At 39.0% G+C, this 19,302-nt stretch overlaps 1 protein-coding gene across 1 annotated transcript; it reads right to left on the minus strand.

The window, feature by feature from the left end:
• Nucleotides 1–18,498, minus strand: ADRA1B (adrenoceptor alpha 1B). The gene is made up of 2 exons (XM_062587228.1): nucleotides 17,231–18,498; nucleotides 1–1,086 (listed from the first exon to the last, which is right to left on the minus strand). The coding sequence occupies exons 1-2, from the start codon at nucleotides 18,201–18,203 to the stop codon at nucleotides 524–526; spliced, it is 1,536 nt and encodes a 511-aa protein (XP_062443212.1). The 5' UTR covers nucleotides 18,204–18,498; the 3' UTR covers nucleotides 1–523.
• Nucleotides 18,499–19,302: the final 804 nt, after the last annotated feature.

The following is a 19,302-nucleotide window of genomic DNA, read 5'->3' on the forward strand; positions in this document are numbered from 1 at the left end:
ATTTCTAAAGTGCTAATGTACAGTGAAGTACAACAGCCATAAGAATTTTACAGGCAAAATCAGTGGTAACTAGTACCCTGGAGAGGTACAAACAATAGTGTGCAACTGCATTGCTCACATCCACTCTCAGGCATCCAAACATGTGGCTAGCACATATGTACACACACATATTCATAAGCATTGCCCCTGCCCACCCCCATATTTCTACATTATTTCTATACACAAATATGTTTGGCTGTTCTACAGCACTTCCATGATATCCAAATAATTGGCTGTGCTCTTTCCTGGGTTTATCTGGTACCTTCCCTGCAATCTGTAGCCTCTCTGGCAATTGATTTGAAATATAGTTGCTCCCCAGACTCTGCCACGCTTGTGACGGGAGCCTGCCTGTCCCTCACTGGCTTTCTTCTATTGCCAAACTGAGAAACTCTGCACAGGTCCATTTCTTCACCTGGGCTAACATCCAGTGAGTTAGTATATGAAGAGGAGATCAGAGTCTGGGCAGCCAGTGTTTCGAATTTGTTCATTCCAGCATCATGTTTGCTTTGCAGTTGGTTTTGCCATTCAGTGTGTCACACACAGCCTTGCAGTCCCTACTGCTGGAGGCCTGGCTGCCAGCAGCAATGTGTCCATTGCGCTCTGGTAAGAGACTGAAGGTAAAGAACTGGCATGGGTCCTTTTGCCTGTTGCCTTCCTGTAAGGGGCTCAGGAAAGAACTGGAGTTTCTCCACTCCTGGAATGTGCACATCTCCATATGCGGGTGAGTGATTCTGCTCAGGTAGCCTGGGCTGGGAGATGCTGAAGACAAAGTCCTCTGACTGCCACTTAGGAAACTCCCACTGTCTTCCAGAGAGTCCTTTCTAGGGTGTTCAAAGGAGCACCGATTCCAGTTTCTGTAGCTGTAGGCCCACCACCCCAGCTGCTTCCGACGGTGGCACTGGCATTTTAGGATTTGTATAAAAGCCCTTTTGAATTCTTTGCTTGAGCAAGGGTAGATGATTGGATTCAAGCAGCTGTTAAAGTAGCCAAGCCAAAAAATCACCTTGAAGATCGTTTCAGGGGGCTTCAGAACAGAAAACAGAGAACCTGTCCAGAAGAAACAAGCAGAGACAATACCTGAGGTAACTGGTTTCCAGTCTTTAGGAAATGAAGATGTTTCTTCAGATAACTAGTAGAATCTTTGTTAAAAATCCCTCATGCCTGCTGCTTTTGTTAAAGTCTTTTGGTGATAATAAGTCATTTTTATTTTTAAAGCTAATAAGGAAATGCTCTATCCACCATGCAAAAGCTAAAGGAGTACATATTTAATGTAGAATTAAAGAACAATCTTTGTGTTTATATGTACATGTCTGTTGCAGTAACATTTATGGATCCCAAACAAAGATCATACCTCCATTGCCCAAGGAGCTGCCTAACACACACACGGAATACAGGTATGCTTTCTTCAAAGAGCTTTTGAATATCGTTTTTGAAGAAAAAGGTCTAACTATTCCTTTTCATTTGCCCTTATCTTGGAAAGGAGTGCGCTCAGACATAGCTCATCACTTCTAATACATTCTCTAGCAGCTCATAAACATCACCACATCTTATCTAGAATATTAAAATAATACAAACCTCTTGAAACCTGAAGTTAATTCTGATAGTTCACATCATAGCCATTCATAGAAATGATGTAACCCAAACAATGAGATTATTTCATGAATACTTCCTCTTTCATTTTCAACCAAATAATTTCCCTACAAAAGCTGTCCAAATAAACTCATACTGGGAAATCCATTTAGTGTACTTTCAGCATTAAAAACATGCAACTGGTCAACTAAATTTAGCAAATGCAGCCTGTAAAAAAGGATGTCTGACTTTTTTTAAGCAACACAAGAATTCAGCAGCTACTCATCTGAGAAATCACCTTTGTGCCTCGCTAAAGTTATGAAAGACAAGGGGGTTAGGAAAGGAGCCTTATTTCAAGAACAGGGTTTAGATTTTACCTTTTCAAGAAGAAGTGTTCAAATCTGAGTGTCACATCTCTGAGAGCAGTGACCTGGTACGCTGGAGTGGTTTCAGATGCCCCGGGCTATGAAAGCAGCTGGGTCAGTAGTAACTGTCAGAGCGCCTTAGCGGGGAGGGATGTCATTCTAGGCATATTTCCCACCTCTCAGAGCAATGCAGAGGCCATGGCTTGGGCCTCAAAACTATACAAAAACACTTCCCAGCTTCTTGGGTAAATAGCTCTGATGTGCAGCAGCAGATACTGCTATTTTTCTGGATGACACTGTTGGCCTGGTGCTGACTATGGGGGTCTGAGTGTCCTCAGTTCACAAGGAAGCCTAAGGGAGGTAAGTACGTGCCATTCCTCACACGTCTGCCTGCCCTCCTCTGTGCGTCAGCTAGTCCCTGAGTGGGCTCAGAAGAGAAAATAACATTCTGTCACTTTGGCCATCTGGAGAGTCTCATCCTCCCACTCACTTGGGCAGTAGGAGCCAGGAGGATACTGTGAATCCGGAGAAAGAGTTCCTTCCCTTGGCAGTTTACTGGGGCTGCGGGCTAGCACTGGTTCTGCCTATTGCCTCCAAGCTAAGCAACACTCCTGCCCTTAAGCTGGAAGTGGAGGTGTTAAATTACCTGGTTCATAATACTTCTTGCACAGCTCCTGCACTTTACTGACTTCTTCATGTGCAAGTCCCTCGTAAGTTGACCCTGTATTGCTTTGTTGCTGCTCCTAGCTTGCAGGTTTTCACAAATGCCTCTTCTCTCCATCTGATGGAGGTCCTAAGTCTTAGTCCTAATTTGATATTACAGAAAGTACTGAGTACAACATATCTAAACACTGGGGAAACTATGAATTTTACCCAATAAATATGCAACAGACAAATCAAAACAATACAAGTACTTAAACTGTTTTGTTAGTGTTACATACTCTTCGATGAAAGACTCAGTAATAATTTATGTGATTCTAATGAATAAGCCATTAATTGCACGTCAGAGTCTTATAAAGCTTTTCTAAAAGTTTTTAAAAAGTTTGTAACTATAGACAAGTTGAGAAAGATGCCAAAACACCCCCACATACGCAGTTGAAAACTTTGTCAGGATTAATTTTCTAAGTAATAATTACTTTTTTTCCCCATTGAATTTAGTGAAAAGAGACGCTCTGTGAGTATACAACAAGTAAAAATGTGATAATGTTCAAAGAGCAACATTGTGGAGCTCTAGCTGTTAAATTTCTTCAGTTGTTTTCAGGAACTTCTTTAAAATATAGATAATCTCTTACAGCCCAGTAAAGTTCATTGAGTGGCCAAAGAGCTCCCATTTTTCTTAAGCGCAAGTCCTGACTGCTCAGTCGTGAGTTTTTCCAGACCAATTGGTTTGCTTCTCTCTCCTTATGCAATAGCTGAAAATCTACAGGACTTTATTCTACAAGATTTTAATATTTTTAGGCAGGTTAAATGTGGACATAGTAAATATTAGGGCATAGTTTTCAATAAAATCAAAAAATAATTTATTAAGAAAGCTTACTGACAGATTTTGTGAAGTTCCCTAAGGACAAATGAAATAAGCTAAGGTATTGAGAAAAATGCTGGGAACCGATGCAGATAAATGGGCTGTGCTTGTAGAACCTATATTGCACATGAACAGAATTTAAACACATACTGTAAAGAGCAAGAGACCAACTAGGGAAAAAGATAAAAAGCCGAGTGTAAAAAAATGGATGATTTTTGTAAAATGCTTCAAGAAATGTGTGTTGCTTAAGAAAAGAAGATAAGGAGCTTAAGTCTAATACTTTTAGAATAATCTGTTTTTCAAATGTCATTGGAAAAAAATGACAGCAGATCATTTTCAGTGATTGCAGCAAGCATTTTTAAAGCTTTTTTATACTAAAGGACAGCTACACAAAAGAGCAGAGAATTTATTAATAACAACATGACAGAGGGAGGCACCTTGTGTTCAGTCCTGACTGTAGAAATATCACTGAATCTCGATCGATCATTTAAAAGCCATGATATAGTGCATCTTGACTTTGCCTGGCTGAGAAATAACAGAGAAAATCTGGAAATATATCAGTTTGGAAAACTATGTGGTGATGTGACTTTAAAATGAGGGGTTGATCACTATTTAGCTACAATATTAGAAAGGTTTTGAAAGTCTAAGAAATACAAGAACAATATGCAAGATAGTTAATTACAACACTGGTGATACTTCTTTGTTCTACATTTTTTTTCTCAGTTCTGCAAACAGCACAACGAGAGTGTTGTTTAGACTTTGAAATTATACACAAGGTATAAGATAAATTTTTCACAAGAAGGCAAGGAAGAAGTGTATTTTTTTGCAACAAGAAATACCAGTTTGATAAATAATCCACTGATTTATAGACTGTTGTGCTAATAGCTGTTATTTCCAGCTGATGCATTAAAATTGAATAGAATTCTTCTTAACCCCTCTGTCCTTTCTAACATATATATAAATAGCTGTTTTGAAGGGAGGTGAATTTCATTTGGTCTATAGTGTATTGCTACATACTTCATATAAGCACTATTACTTCCTAGTTGTTTTAAAAATATAGTGGTAGGACAGTTATTCCAAGAAGGCCTTAACAAAAAGAGAGGTCACTTCAATCGCAGTGAAAGTAAGTTCCTATGTAGGAGCATGACTCATTTGCTCTTACATAGCACTTTCCAGCTCTTGGTCATCTTGCAGTACTTTACACCATCCTGATTTTATCAGTGGGCAATGTGACCCAGGTAAAGGTAAAAGTGAGCAGCAGAAGGTCACAAGCTAAATCATTTTCACCAGGGAGAAAGTCCTTGTTTTACCAGGAATAGAATCATGAGACCTAGCACAACTCTCTTAACAGAATACGCTGTGGGTAATACAGTACTTTGCAATAATGTGTTTGGTGGGTCCTGCTACCCCTGCCCCCTGCAAAAGAAAAGCAGAATTCAAGAATATTTTCTGAAATTAGCAGAAACTGATCCACATGAGCAGATACCTTGCTGGCACTGCAGAGGCTCTGGACATATGTGGTTGTTTTTGTGACCTTGGCAGAACCCCACCTATGATGCAATTCATGGCTAATGAAAAGGACAACTGGTGAAAGACACAGATGCTCTGAAAAATAATAATTTCATAATAAAACTCTCGCCATGGAAGAAGAGGGCTGAGGACAGACATGACAATTAGTCTTGAAAAGCATAAAAGTTATCAGCAAAGAGGAAAAGAATGAAATTGTTTTCCATGTCCACCGTGGCTAGTATATGAAACACACTGATTCTCACACTGAGAAATCAAGCATACAGGTTAGCAAATGCTTTCTATTCTGGAATACATTACCTAAGAAGGGTGTAAACTACAACACTGAAGGCTTTTAAGAACACAGTAGACACACATCTACTGATTTATGTACAGCTGATCCTGTCTTTGGGTTGGAGAGCACTCTGAGTGACCTCTTCAGATCCCTTCTAGTCCGCTTTCTCTGATTAACTCTGCAGAATATAACTTTGTTCATCAGGAAAACTTTATAGCTTAAGTTTTGGCAACCTAGCAGAGTCTTACGTTTGTAGAACTGGAATCTCACTGACACTGAACTCTTAGATGCCCTCGGTAAATATATCCAATATTTAGGGTGAGGATTAACTGTTAGAAAAATGGAATGTACAAGACAGATACTTATTTGGGCACTTATTCTCTTCAAGACTTTAAGAAGTTGCTGGGTTTTTTTGTGTTTAGTTACTTCTCACTGGGTAGAATACCAGTCTGAGTCTTCTGCAGTAAGGGAAGAGATCTTTATTATTCAGAAGGTGCTTTATTTAGATGGATGTCCCCATACATGCCACATATAAATATAGTTTAATTTGGTAACTGTTGTAAAAAGCTCCACTGCCTCTTGCTATAGAAAGATAAGAAAAATATTTTGATGAGTTCTTATATTTTTAACATTACCCTTTTCTTTACATTGTTCCTGGAATTAACAGTGCCTTTTATTTAACTCTACACGTGCTTTACCTCGTAACCAACCTGCCAGGAGCAAACAACTGCAGGCTGTTTTGGTACCTTGATAAAATGATAAAGCTAAGCCTACCAGACACACTCACCAAACATCAAACTAGTATTTCCTGTCTAATCTCCAGCTATTTTCCCATCACAGTCTGATAAACAGATTAAATATTTCCTTTTACTGATTTAGACTGCATTTTAAAATGGCTGGAAAATGTTGCCTATAATAGTCTCCTTGATGATTTATTTGTGATGGGGGTAGCCACAATGACTCCCCAGCTCCAAAAGATCTCTCTCCTGATGCTCAAGTTTTACGGCTTTCCTCTGAGGCAATGTATGGTTTTTATCCTCTCTTATTTCTCTAAGTTAAACCCTGTAATTAATTAAAACATAGCACTACATGCTATCTGGTTGCTGCTGTTTGCAGCGTTGACACTCATGAAGATTTTGCAAAGCATTTGTCCAGCAAAAATGCAGAGCGTGAAGTATTTCAGAAGCGCATCAACTTGACCAGTTTGGATTGAATTTTGAACGTTGGTTCAACCAAAAGTGCTTACCAGACATGACAGAGCTATTCAGTTTGCAAATGCACTGAGCAATAGCAAATATCGTAATAAGGAATTGACACGTATTTTTCTAGTAAAAGCAAATTTCATTTAGGATCTGATTAGTGTTTTGTAATGAATGCATCCTCAATTAAATTAGGGAAGATTTTGGGAAACATTTTGCCATATTAGTTGTCAATTCATATTCTGCAGAATATCTGGCCAGAACGTTATGGAGTCATTAAAATTCAGACTCCATTTGAGTCAGTGGAACTCCTTGAAAGCCTTTGTATGGGCTCATAATGACTCAGTGGACTTTGGAACAACCCCCTAAAGCAAGGTAAGGAGCAGGAAAATGATCTGGACAGGCTTAATCCCAATGTTCTTAATTAAGGAAAATGTCACTGAAGGAAGTTTTGATGTAGCCTCATAGAGAGGACATACACACATACATATGCACACACATTGCTCTCATGTTTTTTCCTGCTCTCTTATTTTTTTCTGTCTGAATAGCTGCTCCTTTGTAATCTCTCTCCAGTAGCTGCTTTATCAACAGGAGGAGGGTGGGAAAGTTAAGACCTTCTATTTAACGAGCCTTAATGTAATAGCTGGTGAGCTTCTAGATGGAAGTGTAGCATATCGGACATATTTCAGTTTCCCCTTCTACTTTTTTCAAGAAAGAACTTAGCGTCAAAATCAGACCATCCAAAGCATCCATCAAACAAACAAAACCCTCAGACTACTACCAGGAGAAGGGAGAAAACATACTATCCAATTGTGTGTATATGCAAGCGATCAGATATTGCAGGGATTAGCAAGAGTTTAAAAGATAAGATGCAGTACTATTTTTGAGTTAAACTTTTAAAATTGCCTGTGGTATCCGTGTTCATTCAGCCCTGTATGCTACTTCCATTCCCAAAAAGGAAATAAAGAGCTGTGTCTAAAAGAGCACATGTCCACGTATAGTGGACAGTCAGGCATTTGTGAAATATCGCTAGGCTCTGATTGTGTGGTTATATTCTCTTCCTGCATCCTTCTTATAAGAAACATATATATGTATATGTATACACATATATACATACATATATATTTGATGGGACTGGAAGCCAAGAAGTTGACAGAATTACAAAATTATTGCAATAGGAAGGGACTGTATGGGATCACTAGTCCTGTTTCCTGCTCCAAGCAGGCTCAGCTGTGCATTAGGTCCCCTTCCCACCCAAGACTTCCCTTCTCCAGGCTGAAGAAGCTCCATTTCTTCAGCCTGTCCTCACACAGCATGGGCTCCAGGCCCCTCACTGTCCAATTTATCAGTATCTCCCTGATATATTAGGTCATCCTCCATGGATGCAGTACTCCAGACATGAGTGTCGAGTAAAAGGGAGTAATTACTTCTCTTAATCTATAAGCCACATTTCTGTTGCTACAGCTCACTCTGCTGTCAGCCTTCTTCACTGATAGGGAAGTCAAATAGGTACACATCCTACGTTAATGTTTGTGCAAGTCCTCCTCATGTGAGGGAGTATTCTCTTCATGTGGATTTTCAAGAATGACATATATTTACTATTTGTGCTCTGTAAGAGGAAAATTTTAAACTATAAATGATTTTTTAATCTCAAATTCACTACATTCTCCTGTCCTGTCCACTTTTTTTTTTTTTTTTTTTTTAACTTTTCTGGTTTTTCTTTTTCCATCTAGGCTTGTTCTAATTACCTTTATTTCATTTTTCTTATTCTTCACTCTACATACTTATTTCTGTTCTCCTTACATCTTCTTTAGTTCTATCTCCAACTCCTAATCTCTCTTCTAATAATTTTCTCTTGTGGTGATAGACTTTCTAGTTATCAAACATCTATTTTTAATAACTTGTGTATTCAACACCACTTAAGTATATAAATACTCATAGTATCATTGAATCTCTTTAGAAAGAAGTATCTGAGACTTAGATAGGACAACTGCTGTGCATTTTAGCAGAAGTACTACGACTTTCCTAGATTTAAGGGAAGAAAAGGCTTTATGAATGAGTTCTGGGTTGTCACATGTTATGTTTTCTACTGGTTACAAAAAATCACATTTGAAAATCTTCTAAATCCAGTTTTGCTTAGATGAGAGACAACCTATGGTGACTGTATGTTTCTATTTACTGGAACAAATACAACATTTGTTTTTATTGAAATAGAATAGTCTGAAGTTGTTGCAGTGCTTTGCTGTGTGTCAGCTGATATACCAGTAATAACAAACTAGCTACAATAAAATATGGCATAAAACAATAACTGGGGAGAGAGAGAGCTTCAGTGGATGGGTTTTTATCATTGTCTTAAGGTTAAAAAAGTAACCATGTAATTTGAAACTTCTTCTCTCTATTCATAGCAAATAGAAAAAAAAGCATTCTAAAACTTAAAACACTGAATGAGATGTTTTCTTAGGAGAACACCACCTTGTTTGAATGCTATAAAACAGAAGTAGTCAGAGGATTGGATAATAAATGTTTGGAAGTTTTATTATAGAAACTGGTCAAATTTTACAGGTTAATATAACTTTGGAAGGCAGATATATCCTCCTTCCTTCTCAGGAGAGAGTTATTCCATTTTTTGTGCAGTTAGTGGGGTTAAATCTAACCATTTGAACATTCTCTGCAAGTGAAAATTCCAAAGTTTTAAAATTCGCTTTTATGATGAAAAACATTTCAAATTTACAAAATAACAGAGGAGTTCTGAAATATGAAAAACAGGCGACTTCAACAATATCAAACCTTTTCTCTCAATCTGTTTTTAAGAAGGCAACTTTAGCAGAAACGAGTATCATTTTCTAAGAAGTTTATATGATGAATGGAACTCGGTCTTCCAGAGAAGACGTGATTTGATCAGTGAGAGGCTGTGCCCCGTACTAGTCAGTAGACAGCTGCTGATGGCCTGACCGGGAACCTCCACCTTTCTGCAGTTCACACTGGGACTCCTGCTGCAGCCGCAGGCGCTGGTAGCTAAGGTCAAGTACTAACCGCTTCTTTGGGAACACGCAAATCTCAAGTGCTACATGTGTATAGCTAGTAAAATTCTGTCTGTAAAAATAATAGGCTGCTTCTGACCAGAATTATTATGAGTGTGAATTTAGAGAATGCAGAAAGGGTATGTTAGTCTTTTATTTAAGCTTTCTGCGGTCCTTTTTACCACATGCTTAGCCAAGTCAACATGCCAAGGTTTTAAAGCTAATTGGATTTCTAAAGCTCCTGATTTTTTTCCATCCAGCATTCAGTGTTTGTTTACATTCCCTTGGACTTATTTAATTTAGCAAAACCCCCCACAATTTACAAACAGTAGAGAATGAGATAGAGAGGATGCTTATAAAATTAAGAACTGATCAAGCTGGGAGGGACTGCAAGCCTACTGGAAGAGAGGGTTAGAATAATAGTGAGAAGAAAATCTTGAGGAATGGCAAGAGCATCCAAAAGCAACGGAATTAAATTCAGTAAATGAAACGAAAGGGGGGATAAGTAAATTATAACTATACAAACCAGTTATGACAGGTAGCATTTGGGTGTGACTTTCCAGCACACCGGCTGTTCCGGGGAAGCCTGGGTGTGCGTGTGCCGGCCGGGCCCAGGCTGCTGGGCTGAGCGAGAGCGGTGGCATCAGCAGCCACTCCGCAGTCACCACTGGGCTGTGGGGCTGTGCTCCCAACTTTGGGATAACTTGGGTATGTGTCGGGGGAGCAACACTGTACACTGAGCAAGGAGAAATATCAAATAAGGAGTAACTGACTAGGCAATGATACCACAGCAAATAAAATGGGAGAAATAGAAATATTATGCTGTAGCAAGTTCAGCAATATCATTTGTCAATGTATTAATATGCATATTTTGTATATGTCAGAGGCTCGAGGCCAGAAATTGGGAAAGAAGCCTGGATTGTGCAGTATTTATCTCTTAGGACTGGCTACCTATAGCAGTTGTGAGAAGCTGGAGGCTTCTGAGCCCAGGGTGAGTGAACAATTGTGATGAGTGATGAAAGTATCATTTATCTAGTCCTCAGGACTCTTGAGGCTTTCACTTCTATGTTTTCCAATTCAGTCAGTGAAGCTGCACAAAGAAATCTCACCATCTGTCTTGATAGGTTGTACGTGCTTTATACTCACTCCTCCATCCCATCCATCCAGAGAACTAAATGTCTGCAAACAAATACATTATTGGTATTAACTATATTCAACATCCCTTGCAGATCTAAGGCCTGATCCGGCTCTTTTTGTGCGGGTAAGCGAAACTAGGAGATGTGCATGAATGCAGACTGTAACAAAAAAAGTTCCTCCCCATGCAGATGTGTTGATGAATGAGTGCAAAAGCTTAGGTGAAAATTTTCCTTGCTTTCTTGTAGTCTGGGGAAGGTTATTGTTTCTATCTTCGTATCCTAATTAAAATATACAATTTCTTATCATGCCCACTATCTATCTCTTCCTCACATTTCAGGTAACAAATCACTTCTACAAGACTTGCATTAACTTCATTCACAGTGGCTCAAACTTAAGGTACTTTTAAAGGCCCAAAGCTAGAGACTAACTTATAGTGGCCAAAATAAAGCCAGGACTTCACCTTCTTTGAAGCTTTGTTGGTGGAAATTGTAGTATAAATAGGGTAGTATAGATCCAGTCTTTTCACCATAACTTGGAATTGTTACAGCTTCTTCTATTACAGGCAACTGCAAAGTAAAGCAGCTATATTTATGCTTTTAAGGGGCAGTGCACCAATATTGTTACTCCTGAAATAGCAAGATTGTTGGCAAATGGTACGAGATAAATCTATTGTTTCCAGAGATCCTCTGTTCGGCAGTCCATGGCTGTAGTTTATACAGCTCCACACAAAAGATGCTGTTGAAGTCCAAAGCTTTAAGAACGGAAAATGATTTTTAAAGCATTTGTGGCACAGCAGACCATTTGCAAGTTTTGCAAGTTGGTATTTAGAAAGCAATAAAAAAGACAAATAGGAGCTTTCTTTCCCCAGTCCAAAAGAGAGAGGAATGCTGTAGTTTAGAAAAACATCAAAAAAGCAACAAGTTTTAGGGGTTTTTACGCCTGATTTATAGTATCGTAATAGTTGGCAAAAAATTGTAACATTTCTTGGATAACAAAGATTCTTTCAAGTTCATTTCTCTCTTCTATTTACAAACTTAAAGAGCAGTCCTTTAAAATGAGATATGGAAAAGTTCAACCAATCACTTAAAATTTTTACACAAACTGCTTATATGGTGGTATAGCTACCAGGATACCAGTCTACTGTGCCTCCATCCAGAATAGCTATGGTGAATTACACTGGGGAGAGAATTCATTTGTGTTTACATAGCATTTCCCTCATATAAATAAGATAAAAATCAGTAACAATTTTAGTAAAAATCTTGTACGGTAGGCCAAAATTGACTTAAATAGGGACAGAAATATGATATTATTATTATTATTTATTATTTTGTCAAAAAGAATTACAGACTTTTGCAGCTTACTAAATAGAAAGAATATGGCCAAGCTTCTGCTTGTTTTGCAAAGGATTAGCTGATTAAGGAGTTAAGAAAAGCTAATCTAAGTTTGCTGACATTTCATTTATTATACTTAAAAATCCTCAGTTACTGGGTATTGCTCAGTCTCTTTTCTTCCCCCTTCTTGCTTCTGGCTTACAACTAAGGCGATCTGTCTTGGACACCTTTGGTAAACAATAGGGTTTTAAGAGGGAATTGAATAGCACAGCTACAGAGATAGTGCCTTAACCTCCATTATATTTTCTCTTTAATTACTGAGAGGCAAATGATTTTTGCTTTTCAGTCTCTAGGTATCATTTGAAAGCCCATCAAAATAGTGCAAAATCTTGTAATGGGCTATGAAGCAGAACTTACTGAAGATACTAAAAAGGCCTTCACATTTTGTTCATGGCCTACAGTTCACAGAATGGGACACTAAAGACCCTGCCTCTGAGATCCGGAGATATGGCCTAGATGTTTTAGAAGCATATGCACACGTGTAACTTTACTCAATAAAGCAAAGGTACATGTGCCTGCAGATGCCCGCCCGTGCAGACAGCACTAGGCCTAATGCCCTCAAGTGTGGTTCCCATGGGAAACTAAGTGGCCTTTTGGTATTCTTGGTGCAGGGATGCAGAGGTTGGCCTGATGTAACATAAATCTACATAATGTACTTGAGTAACATTTTATTTTAGGAATCATTTTGTATTGGCTGACCTGCAGCATGCAGAATATTTTTACTTTATATTATTTTTTATTATTTTATCAAGGGGTTTCCAAATTTTAATATATTAGGATAGTCAAAACAGTTGTATCGTCATCATGAGGCTCTTGGGACCTTATGCAACTGCCAGTGAAGTTACAAGAATTTTGCTTCTGACTTTAGCAGATAAGTTTGGAAGTGTTTTGGGAGCAGAGGAGTTAGCCACTGAACAAGGAACTACTTGCATGCTCTGTGGATCTTCACTGGAGTTGGGTAATAGGCTGTGAAGGTTAATATGCTCTGCTCATAGTAGCAGAGGTTGTGAGTTTTTCCCTTTCTGTCTGTGCTTATGTCTGTGTGTGTGCGTGCACATGTGTGTGTGCATGCATGTGTGCGTGCGCACGTGCGGAGTAAGGCCTAAGGCTCGGATTTGCAAGCCTAGTCTAATGTCTTGCTTAACAGGAATGAGACTGAACTGTAACCTCACAGTCAGAGGAGAATACATGATCCTTCATTCTAGATTAATTTTCATTATAGAGGTATTGGCAAAAAAATTGATTTAGTTTTGTTTAAAGGAGGGAATTTTCATTAATGTTACCTTATTTCTGCAGTGTTCCAGCCTTTACATAAAAATCATCTATTTTACTCAGCATTTTTCAGTAATAGATACTTAAGATGGTTCTGATGCCTAAGAATGTGTTCCTATGGGAGGGATGGAGGAAGAAACATTCATTTTAAAAGAAGCAAGATATTTACTCTTCAAAACTGAGTCACTCAATAACACAATGAGTTGTCTCAAAGGCATGTATGTCTTCATTTTATTCATTACACTGTATCATAAATTATTTCAATGGCAAAATGACTGCTTAGAAAGCCATGGAACATTTCTGAACTTGCATACTAGGGATATGATATAGTGCTATTGCTATCTGGGAAGAATATCTGCTACTGGAATAAAAACAAATTTCTCACATTATTCCTTTTGACAATATTTTGCTGCATCATCAGGTACTTACCACTGAAGGCTGCATGATTCAGTCATACAGCCCTGGACAACAGGAGATTGTAAGTCATTCTTCATACTGATAGTTTCATGGTACTCAACACATCATAGTGTCAGTGCTCTAATTCCTCTCTCTGTAGATGTATACAGAACTCTGCACACAGCTTTCCTTGCAAAGCCTTTTGATTCTTGCTTGAAAAAAGTCTGTAATTACTAAGTATTATATCTCTTCCTCTGTTGTAGAATATTTATTCATGCAATATCTCTGCTTTCAGCACTGCATCAGTTTCCAGTATATATCTGCCACTGGATGCAATATTCCTTTGTCTGGGACATCAAAATGGGTAGCCGTGGCATTTATTGCAGTGTCACAACCAAAGAATTATAATTTTGGTCAGGAAACTAGTAGAAGAATTGAAAACACTTTTGGCATGAAGAAAGTTCATGTACATATAAGCAGATTTGTTAAGACAAGGTTTGGGGGTATTGCAGAAATAAGGATTACTGAGCTGTGAAGTATTTTGATGTTGGATCCTCTGAAATCCAAAGCTGCTCTGCTAACACCATTCTGTAGAGTCATGACATTACTGAGTGAAACAGGGAATGAAAACAGACAGTGAAGGTGAGGATGTGAAGGTATGACCGGGTTTAATGGTGCAGATATAAGGCAAGAATAACATAGGTGGAAGAAGAAGCTCATCCTTCTAGGATAATGAAGGAAGTAGCTTGAATAGCTAGTCTGGTAGGTAATAGGTAGTCTGGACTCAGCAGCAGAAAAGGCGGTTTAGTTTGCAGTCCTGCACTGACGAGAGAGTGGCCTGTGTCATTACAGCGTGTCCTTAGGTGTCCAGAGCACCTGTGGAACATCTTATAAATCACTGGTAGCTCTTTGAATTCTGTGGCTTGCCTAACACTGAAATTAATTTCATACCACTGTGAGCTTTTTCTAAGAGTTCTTAATAGCCTTTCATTTAAGTGTGTGACTTCAGAACACACAAGCAAAAGATTTCTGGTATGAAAAATGCAGGACACAGCAAGTGCTGCCTTAAAAAGTCTTTCTCCATGTTCTTCTCCAATTAAAAATTGCTGGATTGTGCATGTCAGGAATTCTGTTTTATAATTGTTTTGTTTTCCCCACCTGCTTTAATCAGCAATGCTCTCATCCCTCACATTATTAATTTGCTTTGCACTGATAAACAGAGACAAATACTGCAAAAGATTCTGGAATGAGCTGAACAAATTAATGAAAAAAATCGGGGCAAGGAACAAAACCAGCCCTATTCCTAGTGAGCAAAACAAATAAAAAGTACCTACTATGTAAATATATTTGGATACTGTATTTCCTCTTTCTTTTTTTCTTTCTTAGCTTAAAGGCTGTCAATAAGGAGTTGGGCCTTTGAAGAGATTTCTAGGCAGGGAGAGCTGCAGAACCAGCAGTCTGTATTGCAGTGCTAAGATATTTTCACTGACGGTATTTTCACTCTTTTAACAGCGTGGAATATTAACTGACATGACAGCAACCTTCCCTGAAGCTTAGCTCTGCAAGGCACTAGGTGTTTGCAGCTCCTCAGTGAATGTGTTGGGAATTAGAGGTGCTCAGTGTGTGGTGGGTCAGAGCAGAGAGTTTAACCCAACAGCCCTCCAGGCTGAAGCCCTCAGGCACCACTACCAGTGCAGAGCGTGCTGCGTTGAAGGCTCTCAGCTGGTTCCCTCACTTGGACGCAATTGAGCTGAGAGATAAAATCATATTGTGACAAGATATAAATTCTCCATGCAGGTGTGTTAAGCAATAACCCATAAACCTCACAGGGAGTACTAGGAGTTCTGCAGTAACTTCTCAAGGGGAATTCAAACCCTTTTTCAAGCCTGTTTCAATCTGAAGATTGTTTCTCAAGTGGGTTCTGCCTTGGAACCGTAAGATTTTTAATGGACTGGTTTGCATTTGGTATTCACTGGGTAGCATCAGTAGCTACACTGGCTTTTGCTAGATAAGGATCTATTATATTGCATTCATGTTTGCTTTTTCCTTCTTAAGTTCCTTCAGTAATTCAAAATCATTGAGGGAGTGCTAACATACTTTATCATGGGATCCTGACCCACTAACTACATATTCAGTGTTATTCCTAATACTATATGCTGAAAAGATTTATTTATGTAGGTATGTATTTCTGCAAGAATAGGCAGCTTGTTCAATGTTGTAAACTTTAAGAGGACTTAAAATTTAGTAGCCAAAGAGAACTTTGCTCATAATTTTTGGGCTGTTAGGAATTTGTCACATCCTCAACATTAGCTTTATGTAGGTCTTGAATTATAACGATTTTTCTGTTTTAGATGCAGTAAGATAGAGATGATAAAGTTGTCCTGCAGCAGTTGTCTTGTAATAGGGATTCTAGTCCAAATGACATTACATGTTCTCTGCAATTGTTTTAAAAAACACTTTACCAGTACCAGATTGTTGAACTCAGTTTAGTTTTCTACAACCATGTCTAAAAATATTAGCTTACCACTCAATTAGAAATGTTTTGGTAGGGTAACTAAGTAAACATGAATACAGGACATTAACAAAGGCTTTTTTTTCCCTTTTGTTTTCCACCTCTTTCCATATTTAGGCTGCTAAATTGTCAGTGCCTCGGAGGAGTGAATTTGAGACAGATATTTTTGAGAGCTTAGTAATTCAATGCTAACAGCTCTTGAGATGTTCCACTTTAGAGCTGGTGCTAGTATTAAAGACAAAGGCAAACTTCACAAGGAGTACACTGAGCTCTATTGTATGATTTAGTAATATTTTAAATTGAAATTGAATGAAGTGGCTGCCACAAGCTCACATAGCAATCTCCTGAACACCTAAGACTGATCAAAATCAGTAAGAACATTTCTGGTGGGATCAATGGGCTTTGCATGTTTCTTTGGGGGATTTGATCAGTGAAGTTCAAGCTGAGAACTTGATTTTTTTTTTCAGCTTCTCAAAGCTCAGGGGAATTTTGCACCACATTTTTGAATCAGGCTCATTTCCATTTAAGACATCTAAAAATGCCAGAATACCTTCTGTATTATAGTCTGAACATCTAACAGTAGAATAAAATAAAAACATTTCAATGCTAAAACTCTTTTTGTATTTCTATCTAGGATTTTTGTTACAGCATCCTACCCCCTATAAAAATGCTTCTGAAAGCTAATTCACATTAAGCAAAGCCTATAAACAAGGATTATTATAAACTCTGAAGATACTATCCCCTGATTTGACACCTGTTCCATCCCTGAGAATGACTAACAAATAAGCAAACTTTCTGCCAGGCTGCAGACTTTGCAAAGTTTCAGCATGACTCTTTGAGAGAGCCAATGTTATAAATAAATTACTTTCATTTCCCTCCCTCTCATCTATTCACTGCAGTTCTCAAAATGGTATCTACTTATCATTCACCTGATTTTTTTCTGTGATATTTTTGTAGTAAAAATTAACCTTTTCCCCTCCCACACCATCCCTTGATTACCAACTTACCTAGTGGCAGAACTATGAAGAAAGGTAGCCAGCACAAGATAAACATGCCAACCACAATTCCCAATGTCTTGGCTGCCTTCTTTTCTCTAGAGAATTTAAACAGTTTGAAAGCTAAGGAGTTCCTGGGATTGTGACCCTTGGATTTGGTGGTGTTTAGCGTGTCCTCATGAATGTTCTTGTAATGAATCCGTAAAGTCAGCTCCTTGGAGTTGGACATTTCTTTCATAACCCCAGCTTCCAGGTTTTTAGTAGTCCTTTTGGCCACTATGTAGACCCGACAGTACATCACGAGGATGACAATCAAAGGAATGTAAAATGACCCCAAGGAAGAAAACAAAGCGTAGAATGGTTCTTCAGTGATACGGCACTCCTTATCATCCTTGGGTGCTGGTTCTTTCCAGCCCAAAAGAGGCCCAATAGAGATTACCATAGAAAGGACCCAGACACCCAGGAGAGCCAAAATTGCCCTTCTTCTTGTTACCAAAGTTGGATATTGGAGAGAATAACGTACCCCTATATATCTGTCTATAGAAATTGCACATAGACTGAAAATAGAAGCTGTACAGCAGAGCACATCAACTGCTGCCCAGATATCACAAAATATCCTCCCCAAAACCCAGTAGCCAAGGATTTCCAGTGTAGCAGAAAATGGAAGGACAGTAAAACTCAGCAACAAATCTGCGATTGCGAGGTTAATTATGAAATAGTTTGTAGGGATTCTTAAATGTCTGTTGCAAGCAACAGAGAGAATTACCAAGATATTACCAATAATAGCAAAGAGTATAAAGGCACCTAGGATAAGGCCCACAATTATAGCCCTACTGATATCCAAGGCAGGTGAATCCAGGTTGCTTGCTGTCTCATTGGAGTTGTTTCCAGAAAGATTGCCATTATTTAGTGCAGACACTTTAAAATATCCAGGTGTTGATAAATTGGATTTATCAGCAAGGTAGGTATTCATCTTAAAAATCATCCTCCATAGCAGGTTACAACTGGATCCTTGCACAACACGCAGACGGTTTGAGTTCAGTTGAAAGTTATCTCTCTACCCAAGAAGTTGCTGTGAAGCCCCAGCCAGTTTTAGATTGAGAACTCATCTTCCAAGCAAGCTGTCAGCTATGAGCGCATAAAACTTGCGCAGCGTGAAGTCCTCTGAAGCCTGTCAGCAATCCGAGGCTGTTCAAACTTGCTTAATTTCTTGCATCAACTCGTTTAGGCAGAAATTAGCAGGCAGAAATCTTGGCTGAAGCTTGAAAGTAGCTGTTCCGATCACGACGTCCCTGAAATAAAAGACAGGTTTCCTGGTTTCCCTTGTGCTCTGGCGGTTCTGCTGGAAGGGCGCCCTTGCCCAGCTGCGGGGAGCTGCCTCTGCAGGCAGGGTCTGGCCGCGCCGCTCGGGCTGGCTGCCGCCGCCGCCGCCGGAGCCACCGCCGCCGGAGCCGGAGCCGGAGCCGGAGCCGCGGCACTAGAGGGCAATGCAGTTCCAGCTGCAGCTTCCCACTCAAAGGCGGCGAGCTAAACAAATGGTATGCATCAATCTTAATTAAAGCATTTGCCACATACAAAGCTGGATCGGAAACCTTTATAAAAACAATGTCATTATCTGAGAAAAATACATGCAGCGGGACGTGGCGAAAAAAGCAATTTCGGTACAAAATGATCTAGCACCCTTCGACATTCAGTCACCAAGAAAATGTCTTGTTTTGTACTCAAAGTGAATCTCATGCCATTTTAGAGAACTAATGATGTCACACCTTTTAAGGAGAAATATGTAGGTTCCAGAAATCCCTAGTTTATATGTAGATTCAGCATTTAATGATGACATAGGAATGTAGCTGGATTAGATCGTTTCTAGTGATAAACTTTCTTTTAATATAGAAAAAGTAACAGATGATCAGAATTCAAATCTCCAGTAAGATCTTTATGTTTGTCCTATACCCCCAGGTACAAGGCACATCTGTGGCTTCATGTCACCTCTTTTAGCTAGGCAACTTTGCTGAGCATGGGTGGATTGTGTATCCCAGTCTTGAACACTGCTGAGCACCTTTAAGTGAAGGGCAGTGAAAAGTAGC

The sequence above is a fragment of the Rhea pennata genome, chromosome 14 (assembly GCF_028389875.1).
Source record: "Rhea pennata isolate bPtePen1 chromosome 14, bPtePen1.pri, whole genome shotgun sequence".
In the NCBI taxonomy this organism is placed as follows: domain Eukaryota; kingdom Metazoa; phylum Chordata; class Aves; order Rheiformes; family Rheidae; genus Rhea; species Rhea pennata.